This window comes from Acinonyx jubatus, chromosome A1 (assembly GCF_027475565.1).
Source record: "Acinonyx jubatus isolate Ajub_Pintada_27869175 chromosome A1, VMU_Ajub_asm_v1.0, whole genome shotgun sequence".
NCBI classification, from domain to species: domain Eukaryota; kingdom Metazoa; phylum Chordata; class Mammalia; order Carnivora; family Felidae; genus Acinonyx; species Acinonyx jubatus.
The window spans coordinates 84877183-84890324 of NC_069380.1; the positions used below are offsets into that span (position 1 = coordinate 84877183).

The window sequence follows — 13142 nt, forward strand, 5'->3', positions numbered from 1 at the left end:
AAAGCTGTGCTTCTGTGGATCCATTGCTCCAACCAACAAGCCTGCCTCCCTCCCTGTGCTGCAGGGCCCCTCCCGCAGGGGACCACTTAAGGCAAATCTACCTAAGCCGACCCCTCTCACCCCAGGGCACCGGCAGATCCACCGTCTAATATGCCCTTGGCCAGATTCCATGGAAGCAGCACCACATGCCTGGCACTGTGCAAGCACCCCAGACAGGGGCCACATCACTTCACACTGAGTCCGGGCCTTAGGAGAGGGGAAGATAAACTACACACCAGTCTGACTGTGGCCCCAGCGGTGGTCTGTGGGCAGGCATCAGGTCTTGCTGTGGCCCCACCCACCAACACAAGTTTCTTAGAACAGCACAGGGGAAGTGCCCTGTAGTTTGGAGCTACGACAGGGACCCCAAAATGATGAAACAGAAGAATTTTCCTGAAAAGAAACTCAAGGAATTAGTAACAGCTAACGTATTGATCAAAGATGATTTAAGCAATATAACAAAGAATTTAGAATAATAGTCAAAAAATTAATTGCTGGGCTTCAAAAAAGCATGCAGGACAGCAGACAATCTATTACTACAGAGATCAAGGGACTAAGAAACAGTCATGAGGAGCTAAAAAATGCAATAAATGAGATGCAAAATAAAATGGAAGCAACCGCAGCCTGGATTGAAGAGGCAGAGGAGAGAATAGGTGAACTAGAAGATAAAATTATGGAAAAAGAAGAAGCTGAGAAAAAGACAGATTAAAAAAAAATCCAGGAGTATGAGGGGAGGATTAGAGAACTACGTGAAGCAATCAAACGGAACAATATCTGAATCATAGGAATTCCAGAAGAAGAAGAGAGAAAGGGACTGAAGGTGTATTTGAACTAATCATAGCTGAGAATTTCCCTGATCTGGGGAAGGGAACAGGCATTGAAATCCATGAGGCACAGAGAACTCCCTTCAGACATAACTTGAATCGATCTTTTGCATGACACATCATAGTAAAGCTGGCAAAATAGAAAGGTAAAGAAGAAATTCTGAAAGCAGCTAGGAATAAATGGGCCCAAACATACAAAGGTAGACACATAAGGGTACTAGCAGACCTAGCTACTGAAACTTGGCAGGTCAGAAAGGAATGGCAGGAATTCTACAATGTGATGAGTAGAAAAAAAAAATGCAGCCCAGAATCCTTTATTCAACAAGGTTGTCATTCAGAATAGGAGAGATAAAGGTTTTCCCAAACAAACAAAAACTGAAAGAATTCATCACACTAAACCAGCCCTACAAGAGATTCTAAGGGGGACTCTGTGAGTGAAATGTTGTAAGCACCACACGGTACCAGAGACATCACTGCAAGCATGAAACCTACAGATATCACAATGACTCCAAACCCATATCTTTAACACTGAATAATAACACTTAATGTAAATGGAATGAATGCTCCAGTCAAAAGTCACAGGGTATCAGAATGGATAAAAAACAAGACTTATCTATTTGCTGTCTATAAGAGACTCATTTCAGACCTGGGAACACTTTCAGATTTAAAGTGGGTGATGGAGAACTATTTATCATGCCACTGGAAGTCAAAAGAAAGCTGGAGTAGCCATAATTATATCAGACAAACTAGACTTTAAATTAAAGTCTGTAACAAGAAATGAAGAAGGTCATTATATAATTATTACAGAGTCTATCCATCAGGAAGAGCTAACAATCATAAATGTCTATGCGCCGAATACAGGAACCCCCCAAATATATAAAACAATTAATCACAAACATAAGCAACTTTAATGATAAGAATGTGGTAACTGCAGGGTCTTTAATACCCCACACAACAATGAATAGATCATCTCTACCAGGATCAATAAAGAAACAAGGGCCCTGAATGATACATTGGGTCAGATGGACTTGACAGATATATTTAAAACTCTGCATCCCAAAGGGACAAAATATACTTTCTTCTCCAGTGCACATGGAACATTTTCCAAGATAGATCACATACCGGGACACAAAACAGCCCTTAATAAGTATAAAAGAATTGAGAACATGCCATGCACACTTTCAGACCACAATGCTATGAAACTTGAAATCAACTACAGGAAAAAGCCTGGAAAACCTCTAAAATCATGGTGGTTAAAGAACACCCTACTAAAGAATGAATGTGTCAACCAGGCAATTAGAGAAGAAATTAAAAATGTATGGAAACAAATTAAAATGAAAATACAACAATCCAACAGTTTTTGGGATACAGCAAAGGCAGTCCTGATAGGAAAACACATTGCAATCCAGGCCTTTCCCAAGAAACAAGAAAAATCCCAAATACAAAATCTAACAGCAGACCTAAAGGAAATAGAAGCAGAACAGCAAAGACACCCAAACCCAGAAGAAGAAAAGAAATAAAAATCAGAGCAGAAATAAACTATATAGAATCTAAAAAAAAAAAAAAAAAACTCTAGTAGATCAATGAAACCAAGAGTTTATTTTCTGAAAAATGAACAATTGATAAACCTCTAGCCACACATCTCAAAAAGAAAAGGGAGAAGACCCAAATAGATAAAATCATTAATTAAAATTGAACTATTATAACCAATCCCTCAGAAATACAAGCAATTATCAGGGAATACTGCAAAAAACTATATGCCAACAAACTGGACAAGCTGGAAGAAACAGACAAATTCGTACGCACCCACACACTTCCAAAACTCAAACAGGACGAACTAGAAAACTTGAAAAGACCCATAACCAGTGAATAAATTGAGTCAGTTATCTAAAATCTCCCAACAAATAAGAGTCCGGGGCCAGAAGTCTCCCCTGGGGAATTCTACAAGACATTTAAAGTAGAGATAATACCTATCCTTCTCAAGATTTTCAAAAATATAGAAAGAGAAGGAAAACTTCCAGACTCATTCTATGAAGCCAGCATTACTTTGATCCCCAAAACAGACTGAGACCCAGCAATAAAAGAGAACTAGAGGCCAAAATTCCTATTGAATATGCATGCAAAAATTCTCAACAAGATACTAGCAAACCAAATTCAACAGCATATAAAAAATATTATTCACCATGATCAAGTGGGATTCATTCCTGGACTGCAGGGCTGGCTCAACATTCTCAAATCAATCAATGTGATACATCACATTAATAAATGAAAAGAAAAGAACCATATGATCCTGCCAATCAATGCAGAAAAAGCATTTGACAAAATTCAGCATCCTTTCTTAATAAAAACCCTTGAGAAAGTCGGATAGAAGGAACATACTTAAACATCATAAAAGGCATTTACGAAAAACCCAGAGATAATAACATCCTCAATGGGGGAAAACTGAGAGCTTCCTCCCTGAGATCAGGAACACGTCAGGGATATCTACTCTCACCGCTGTTGTTTAATATGGTGTTGGAAGTTCTAGCATCAGCAATGAGACAACAAAAGGAATCAAAGTCATAAAAAAAGGCAAAGATGAAGTCAAGCTTTCACTTTTTGCAGATGACATGGAAAACCTAATAGACTCCACCAAAAGCCTGCTAGAACTGATACATTAATTCAGCAAAGTCGCAGGATAAAAAAATCAATGTACAGAAATAAGTTGCATTATTATACATTAAAAATGAAGTAACGGAAAGACAAAGAATGAAACTTATCCCATTCAAAATTACAAGAATCGTAAAATACCTAGGAATAAACCTCACCAAAAAATGTGAAAGGTCTGTATGCTGAAAAGTGTAGAAAGCTCTTGAAGGAAATTGAAGAATATACAAAGAAATGGAAAAACATTCCGTGTTCATGGTTTGGAAGAATAAATACTGTTAAAATGTCGATACTACCCAAATCAATCCACACATTCAATGAAATCCCAATGAAAATTACACCAACATTGTTCTCTAAGCTAGAACAAGGAATCCTAAAATTTGTAGGGAACCACAAGAGACCTGGAATAACCTAAGTAATATTTAAGAAGCAGAACAAAGTGGGAGGCATCACAATCCCAGACTTTAGCCTCTAATGCAAAGCTGTAATCATCAAGACAGCATGGTATTGGCACAATAGCAGACACATGCACCAATGGAATAGATTAGAGACTCCAGAATTGGACCCACAAAAGTATGGCCAACTAATCTTTGACAAAGCAGGAAGGAATATCCAATTAAACAAAGGCAGTCTCTTTAACAAATGGTGTTGGGAAAACTGGACAGCAACATACAGAAGGATGAAACAACACTTTCTTACACTATTCACAATAATAAATTGAAAATGGATGAAGGACCTGAATGTGCAGCAGGAAACCATCAAACCCCTAGAGGAGAAAGCAGGAAAACCCCTCAGCCTCAACAATTTCTTACTTGACACATCTCCAAAGGCAAGAGAATTAAAAGCAAAAATGACTATTGGGACCTCAGGAAGATGAATACCTTCTGCACTGCAAAGGAGACAATCAGCAAAACTAAAAGGCAACCAACAGAACGGGAAAAGATATTTCCAAATGACATATTGGACAAAGGGCTAGTATCCAATATCTATAAAGAGCTCACCATACTCCACACCTGAAAAACAAATAATCCAGTGAAGAAATGGGACGAAGTCATTAATAGACACTTCGCTAAAAGAGACATCCAGGTGGCCAACAGGCACATGAAAAGATGCTCAATGTCACTCCTCATCAGGGAAATACAAATCAAAACCACAAAGGGCAACCTATGGAGTGGGAAAAAGATATTTGCAAATGACTTATAGGATAAAGGGCTAGTATCTAAAATCTATAAAAAAAAAAAAACTCACCAAATTACACACCTGAGAAGCAAATAATCCAGTGAGGAAATAGGCAGAAGACATGATTAGACACTTTTCTAAAGAAGACATCTAGGTGGCCATCAGACACATGAAAAGATGCTCAAAGTCAGTAATCATCATTGCAATACAAATCAAAACTACAGTGAGATATCACCTCATGCCTGCCAGAGTGGCCTAAATGAACAAATCAGAAGACTATAGATGCTGGAGAGGATGTGGAGAAACGGGAACCCTCTTGCACTGTTGGTGGAAATGCAAACTGGTACAACCGCTCTGGAAAACAGTGTGGAGGTTCCTCAAAACATTAAAAATAGATCTACCCTATACCCAGCAATAGCATTCCTAGGAATTTATCCAAGGGACACAGGGGTGCTGATGCATAGGGACACTTCTACCCCCATGTTTATAGCATCACTTTCAACAATAGCCAAATTATGGAAAGAGGCTAAATGTCCATCAACTGATGAATGGATAAAGAAGTTGTGGTTTATATATACAATGGAATACTACGTGGCAATGAGAAAGAATGAAATATGGCCTTTTGTAGCAATGTGGATGGAACTGGATACTGTTAGGCTAAGTGAAATAAGTCATACAGAGAAAGACAGATACCATATGTTTTCACTCTTATGTGGTTCCTGAGATACTTAACAGAAGACTATGGGGGGGGGGGTGAGGGGAAGGGGAAAAAAGTTAGAAAGGGAGGAAGGCAAGCCATAAGAGGCTGTTAAAAACTGAGGATAAACTGAGGGTTGATGGGGGGTAGGAGGGCGGTGAAAGTGGGTGATGGGCATTGAGGAGGGTACTTGTTGGGATGAACACTGGGTGTTGTATGGGAACCAACTTGATAATAAATTTCATATTAAAGAAATACCACTTGCCTCATCTTCATTGCTGCTTTTCAGCAAATCCACAATCCCATGAATAAGTCCACTCTATTTTATGTGTTCATAGCATCATGAATCCTTTTCTATAACATATTCCATATTTGTTTTACCTTTATTATTTGAATGTGGAATTTGCATCTGTCGTAAGGTAGCAAGTTCCATAGCAAAAGAGAGTCTTTTTTCCTCAGTGTTTCTTAAGAACTGAGTATGAAATAGGTAGCTAATTACTATATGCGGAAAAGATGACTGCCCTCACTGAATGGGGCAGATTTAACACCTGAGTCCCAGCCCCAAACTCACCACATGATGTATCCCATTCTTCTCCATTTAGGCCTACATCATTCCTTGTCTTATGAATACTTAGGTTACGTTTTAAAAAATAGCAGAAGGATATATTACCTGCTTCTAAACGCGTTTGGGTCATAAATGCAATGTCTGTATTTTGTTGTTTTATTAAAATGAAAGAACATCAAGGGTGGAATGTTGAAAACTAAATAGGACGTACCGTTCTCTTCTTCTAGTTTTGCTATATAAAGAAACAAACAAAACAAAAGTATGTTAGAAAGTGTCCTCCTATCACTATCAATGGAAAATCTGTCCTGGAACTTGGTTCTCATTTGAAAACTGAGACCCAGAAAGCTGACGATCCAGTATATTTCTCTGACATAGAAAGAGCAATTTATTTACTGAATATTAATATTAATAATAATAATAATAATAAATAACACAATCTAAAAAGCTATCTGGCTTTTATATGTGTTTATATAGACATAAAACAGAATATTACAAAAGGTCTCTTTTGGGTGAGGTCCAAAAATTAGGGAAAATAGGTGCAAATACCCACAAATTTTACCCATTATTTCCAAGATAAGAAGGTAGTCTGAAACTGTCCTTGAGTACCTTATTTTAGCACAAGATCATTTATAATATCTGGAAACTGATAAGTAGAAAAGGAAAAGGAAAAAAAATACTGAGAATGGAGGATTTTCTCAGAATGACAGTATGTTTTACCGACCTTGCATTGAGAAGGTGGTATCTTTACCATACTCAGCTCAAGTAATGAATCCTTAATGTGAACAACCAAAAAAATTCAATACATATGTTTTGGAGTTTGAGCAATAGGTAGGTGGTTTCCTGATACACACCTTAAAATGTCCTAACCATAGGCTGTTTAGTCATCAGTCGTGGAAACCTCCCAACTGTATCTTAAATTAATCTGAACTTATGCTGATTTGTCCTCCAGAATAAACTCTACAAGGCAGCAGACATAGGGTGAAATGGAATGCCTCATGGATTTTACCCTCAAACACAAAACAGTAACTTTTTTTTTTGGTATTTCAAGGAGTCAGCAAATGCTTTCCCTAGGCCTGTTTTGAGAAGTTACATTATTAAAAAAAAAGGTTTATTTATTTTGGAGAGAGAGAGGCAGAGGAGAGAGTGCAAGCAAGGAAAGGGCAGAGTGAGAGGGACACAGAATCTGAAGCAGGCTACAGGCTCCAAACTGTCAGCACAGAGCCTGAATCAGGGCTCCCACTCACAAACCCTGTGATCAGGACCTGAGTCAATGTCAGATGCCCAAGGGACTTGAGCCACCCAGGCGCCCCAAGAAGTGTCTTAAGTAAGCAATAATATAGTATGTTTCCTGGACAGTACCTCATTCATTGAAATAAGTACAACTTCACAATAGATATTTATCAAACATTTGACCAAATCTGACTATAATACACACAGTTCTATGTGCCTTTACAACTGGTTTGTAGAATAACTTGGAAATCATTAAGTTCATGCAAGTTACAAACCTCATTAAATCTCACCATTATCCTTTAAAATAAACTTTGCAGAATTATTTTTCCCGTGTATATTTTGAATACTAAACTCTCCAGGCTATGAAATGTCCCTTGGCACTTCTGCCTCAGGTCTGCTACTGCCTCTTATTTCCCATGAAGCTTGTGGTTCCCCCATGAAAGAAAACTGAGTATAGAACAGAATGTGGGTTAATGGAAGTGAAAGAGAAAAACTGGTCTCACATTAGGGTCATCTGTGTGCTTAGATGCTCACATACTGACTCTTTTTTATGGTGGGGGGGGGGATTTGCTATGTTTGTCAAGGTCCTCCCTCCCAACTCCCACCCCATTTGTATCCTTGCATGGGATAAGAAATCCACCCTCCACATGGTTGTCTTGATGTCACGTAGAGCCTAACTGGAAGTCTCCTGGGCAAGCCCATTACTGGCAGCTCCAGGACAGGATTCTTCACTTTGCTTCACCTGGTCCAGAGGTGAATGTTCAAAGACATGAGGTTCAGAAAAATATGAGAAGAAGTCAATGTAAGAGATTAATTTTCACCTAAGTGATTCTGTACAAGTTAGGTATTATGTGATCTTTAAGCCATCGAACAGGATAGCAATAGAACTCTTGTTCTCTTTTCTTATATAATATAGATAAACAAGGAGGAAAACAAACAGAAAACGACAAAAAATATGAATAAAAATCATTTCTTCCACTCAACAGATATTTGTGGACTGGCCGCCCTTAGCTCTGCACGGATCAGGCTCCCTCAGTAAAGGAGGACACAGAACTCTGACCTGTCACATGCACAAAGCACCATGTAGAGCCGTAATGAGAGATCTCATGGCTGTGGGATTCCATAAAGTACTCAGATCCCTCTCTGTGGTCGTGATCGTTCACCAAGTTCCCACAGGGAAAGCAGAGTTAATTGTGACATGAGCACAGAAATAAGGTATTTCAGGAATAGAGAAAAACAAGTGCAAAGACACAGAGATAAAATCACTAAGAAGCATGCGCCCAGGGCACCTTGGCAGCTCAGTCACTTGAGCATCTGACTCTGGACTTCAGCTCAGGACATGATCTCACGGTCTGTGAGTTAGAGTTCCCATAGCTCTGCACTCACAGCACAGAGCCTGCTTGAGATCCGTTCTATCCCTCTTTCTCTGCCCCTCCCCTTCTCTCTTATGATTTCTCTCAAATGAAATTAAATGAATATTAAAAAATCGGGCGCCTGGGTGGCTCAGTCGGTTAAGCGTCCGACTTCAGCTCAGGTCATGATCTCGTGGTCCATGGGTTCAAGCCCCGCATCGGGCTCTGTGCTGACCGCTCAGAGCCTGGAGCCTGTTTCAGATTCTGTGTCTCCCTCTCTCTCTGCCCCTCCCCCGTTCATGCTCTGTCTCTCTCTGTCTCAAAAATAAATAAACATTAAAAAAAATAAAAAAAAACTAACGCTCTCTTAAGTAACAAGGTCAAAAGGTAAAACAAAATAAAAAAATCAAAACATAAAATATGGATACAGAATATCAAAGCTTATGCAAATCATATTTAACAGTTTGACATATAATGCAGAAAAATGTAAAGACTTTCAACGAACCAAAACTAGACTGTGATATTTTGGTTGTCATCTTACCACAGAATGTACAAGTTATCATTAATAACTATTTAATAACAAAGAAGTCAAGAATTAGCAGAAACCCAGGAGACGTTCAAAATTGAGATATGGACATGCATTATAGAAGTCATAGTAGAAAACATCATAAAGGAATATCTGAATACTTTCCTGGGACCTTAAAAACAAATATTTAAACACAGGTGAAATCTTTCAACAAAGATGCCACAGTGTGACTTTGTTTAAATGACAATTGGTTTCACAGCCTATAATTTATAGTGTTACCAAATACAACATAGTTTCAACTGATAGCTAATCTTATAGAAGTAGGCCAGTTGAACAAAATGTTTATGAGATGGAAATCGTTTGCTAAATTTTAGTTGGTCGAGTATATTTTTCTATGATGTTTGCCTCTAAATAGAAACAAATACTCTCCTTTCTGTTTAAATAAGAGTTCTGTGTAAAACCAAAATAAATAATAATGCATTCAATAAAGCATGTATGGAAGAATTTCTAAAGAAACAGATTTTACTCAAGTCTTTCTTGCCTGACTTGGTATGATATTTAGCAATAGGTGAAAATAAGAGCTAGAGAAGAGGGAAAAAGAAGCAGGTCTTGTGTATAAGAAATAAATCAGTCCATGCCCCTCCACCTGTTGATTGTGTGGAGCTCATGATAGGATATTCCCCCAAAAAAGTTCATCGACATTACACATGGGATCTGTGCTTCAAGAGACTGGGACAGGATCCATGAGCCTTTGGGTGCGGAATATATGCAGAGTCAGGAATAACCTGACACAGTGAATCAGTCTTCATTGCTCATGCCAAGAAGAATTCTTTGCATAGAGAGACGTACTTTTTCCCTGACACTTTAAAGGGGGCATACACTGACGGTAATACAAACACCAATTCATACCTTGGAAACTCATCTGCAGCACATGAGAAAAGATTTTAAAATGTGAGGGGGTCAGGAGGTTAGAAAGAATCCTCAATACATGAGGATGTTTTGAAAATGCAGAAGAGAAAAAAGGTTCCACAGGTGCATTTGACACAAGCTCCCTTTTCTCAATTCCAATGAAAGCAGATTAGCAAGTAAAAGGTACACTGCAATCTAACCAACAAAAAGTGAGAATAGCTAACTTTAGTAGACATTTGGATGGTGGACCAGGCTGTGCTCTGCTTTGAAATGTAGTGCCATGTGCTTGTTCAGGATTCCTGGTGGGTTTACTGCAGACCTTGCTTTTCTACTTTGCCCAGGTATTAACCAGCGTGTCCTCTCTGTAGAATCAAAGATACATTGGCAAACCTCAAGGGTTTATAAGCACAATGACCCAACAGAGGTCATGGACACTTGAACAAGCTAATGAAGACAAAGGGGAAGGGAATACACAATCCCAGATTCCTAATTCGTATTTATTTCCTTCTATTTTTACTGACTGTTTTCCTTGGAAACCTATGCTTAAAAAAGAAGAAACCCCTGAGCTCTAGATACTGTGATAAATCTGATAAATATAAAGAGGTAATAAATGACTTACCATATTTTTCCTGGAGTTTACCTTTAAGAAGAAAAAACACAAATAAGTTACAGAGTCTAACTAAAACTTCTACAGGTTAAAATATTTTCATGGGACTGTGGGCCATATGTATGTTTATTTATTTATTTTTTTGAAAAATCTAATCATAGATTTTCTACATTTTTAAATTGGGCTGTTTGAGGTTTTGATATTGAATTGAATGTTTTGATTATATTTTTTAGATGTTAGTCCCTTAACACATTTATGATTGCAATTTTCTATTCCCTGTCACTAGGTTTTCATTCTTTTAATGGTGTTCTTTGCTTGGGGGAAAGAAAAAAGCCTTTATTTTGAGATAGTCCATTTTTTTCAAGTGCGCTAGGGACATTCTCCAGAATAGATAACATCTCAGGCCTCACTGAGATGAAATGAGTCAGATCACTCTGTGCATCTTTTATCACCGCAATGCTATGAAACTTGAAGTAAACACACACACACACACACACACACACACACACACACACACACACATTAGAAGGACCACAAATATAAGGAGGTTAAAGAACGTGGTTTTAAAGAATGAATGGGAAATGAAGAGAAAGAAAAATACATGCAAAGAAATGAAAATGAAAACACAATGGTCCACAGCTTTAGGAATACAGCAGAAGTGGTCCCAAAGGAAGTAGAGAACAATACCTACCTCAAGAAGCAGGAAACACCTCAAATAAAAAACCTAACCTTACATGAAAGCCAGAGAAAGAATAAAAAACAAAGCCTAAAACCTACCGAAGGAAAGTTACAATGAAGATTCAAACAGAAATAAAAGATATTAAAACAAGCAAACAAACAAAATAGTAGAAATGATCAATGAAACCAGGAGCAGGATGTAAAAAAATAAGAATAAAATTAATAAACACCTGCCAGACTTATCAGAAAGGTAAGAGAAAGGACACAAGTAAATGAAATGCCAAAGGAGAGACGAGAAACATCAAACAACACCGCAGAAATATAAACAAATGATAAGAACATAGTATAAAAAATATATGACAACAAATTGGACAAAAAGGAAGAAATGGAAAAACTTCTAGAAACATATAACGTACCGAAACAGAAACAGAAAGAAAGAGAAAACTTGAGCAGACCAATAACCAGCAATGACATTAAATTCCTAATCAAAACTCTACCCACAAACAAAAGTCCAGGACCTGACTGCTTGACAGGGAAAATCTATAAATCAGTTAAAGAAGAGTTAATACCTATTCTTCTCAGACTATTCCAAAAATCGGAAATTGAAGGAAGACTTTCAAATTCATTCTATGAGGTCAGCATTACCCTGATACCAAAATCAGACAAAGAATCCAATAAAAAGAGAGAACTACAGGCCAATATCCCTAATGAACATGAATGCAAAAATTCTCAAGGGAACACCAGGAAACTGAATCCAACAGTACATTCATACAGTCATTATCCAAGCCCAAGTGGGATTTATTCCTGTGCTGCAAGGGTGGTGCAATATTCCCAAATCAGTCAGTGTGTTACATCACCTCAAAAAAAGAATGAAGAAAAACTATATGATTCTGTCAATAGCTGCAGATAAAGCATTTAACAAAGTACAGCATCAATTCTTTTTTTTTTTTTACATTTACTTAATTGATAGAGAGCACAAGCATAAGCAAGGGGGATTATATAGAGAGAGGGCAAGAGAGATGATCTTAAACAACTCCATCCTCAGCACTGAGTCTGATGTGGGTCTTGATCTTAGGACCCTGGGATCATAAAACATCCTGAAACCAAAATTCAGACTGTCAGGTGACTGAGCCACTCAGGCAACCCAGGTGTCAATTCTAGATTTAAAAAGTACTACTACTACTAATAAATAATAATAATTAAAAGTCCTCCACAAAATAGGGATAGAATATACATCAACAAAATAATAACCATATGTGAAATATGTGAAAGACCAACACTTAATATCATCCTCAATGGGGAACCGCTGAAAGATTTGTCAGAAAAAAAAAACAGACAGACAGACAAACAAACATAGATATCCACTCTCACCCCTGTTACTTGACATCATACTGGAAATCTGAGCCTCAGCAAACAGACAATACAAAGAAATAAAAAGCATCCACATGGATAGAGAAGAAGTCAAACTTCTACTACTTGCAAATGACATGTTATAGAAAATCCAAAAGATTTCACAAAAGAATTTCTAGAAATGATACAGAAATCTAGTACAGTCACAGGATACACAATCAATGTTCAGAATTCTATTTAGATTCCTCATACACCAACAATGAACCAGCAGAAAAAGAAAGTAAGGGATCAGTCTTATTTATAATTACACCAGACACCATTAGATAACTAGGAATTAACCTAACCAAAGAGGAGCATGATCTCTACTCTGAAAAGTATAAGCATATTGTGCTTTCTGCTTTACACATACCAGTTTTCTCTTTGACCTACCTACCTGTCCCTTTCAATATAACTAGCCTCATCCTCATTGTTGCTTTTCAGCAAATCCACAACCCCATGAATAAGTCCAATCTCACCATTGTATGTGTTCACAGCATCATG

At 37.7% G+C, this 13142-nt stretch overlaps 1 protein-coding gene across 6 annotated transcripts in view; it reads right to left on the reverse strand.

The window, feature by feature from the left end:
• LOC128314802 (butyrophilin subfamily 1 member A1-like) overlaps positions 1 to 13142 on the reverse strand; it is a 367358-nt gene that overhangs the window by 267309 nt on the left and 86907 nt on the right. For 5 of the 6 annotated variants that reach the window (XM_053218535.1, XM_053218528.1, XM_053218524.1 and 2 more), the window contains 2 exons: positions 10587 to 10607; positions 1132 to 6182 (listed from right to left, as the gene is read on the reverse strand). In XM_053218535.1, coding sequence (XP_053074510.1) covers positions 6052 to 6182; positions 10587 to 10607 — 152 coding nt within the window. In that variant the 3' untranslated portion in view covers positions 1132 to 6051. Of the gene's footprint in view, positions 1 to 1131; positions 6183 to 10586; positions 10608 to 13142 lie in introns of those variants that run through there. The other variant, XR_008296877.1, reaches the window with a different exon arrangement.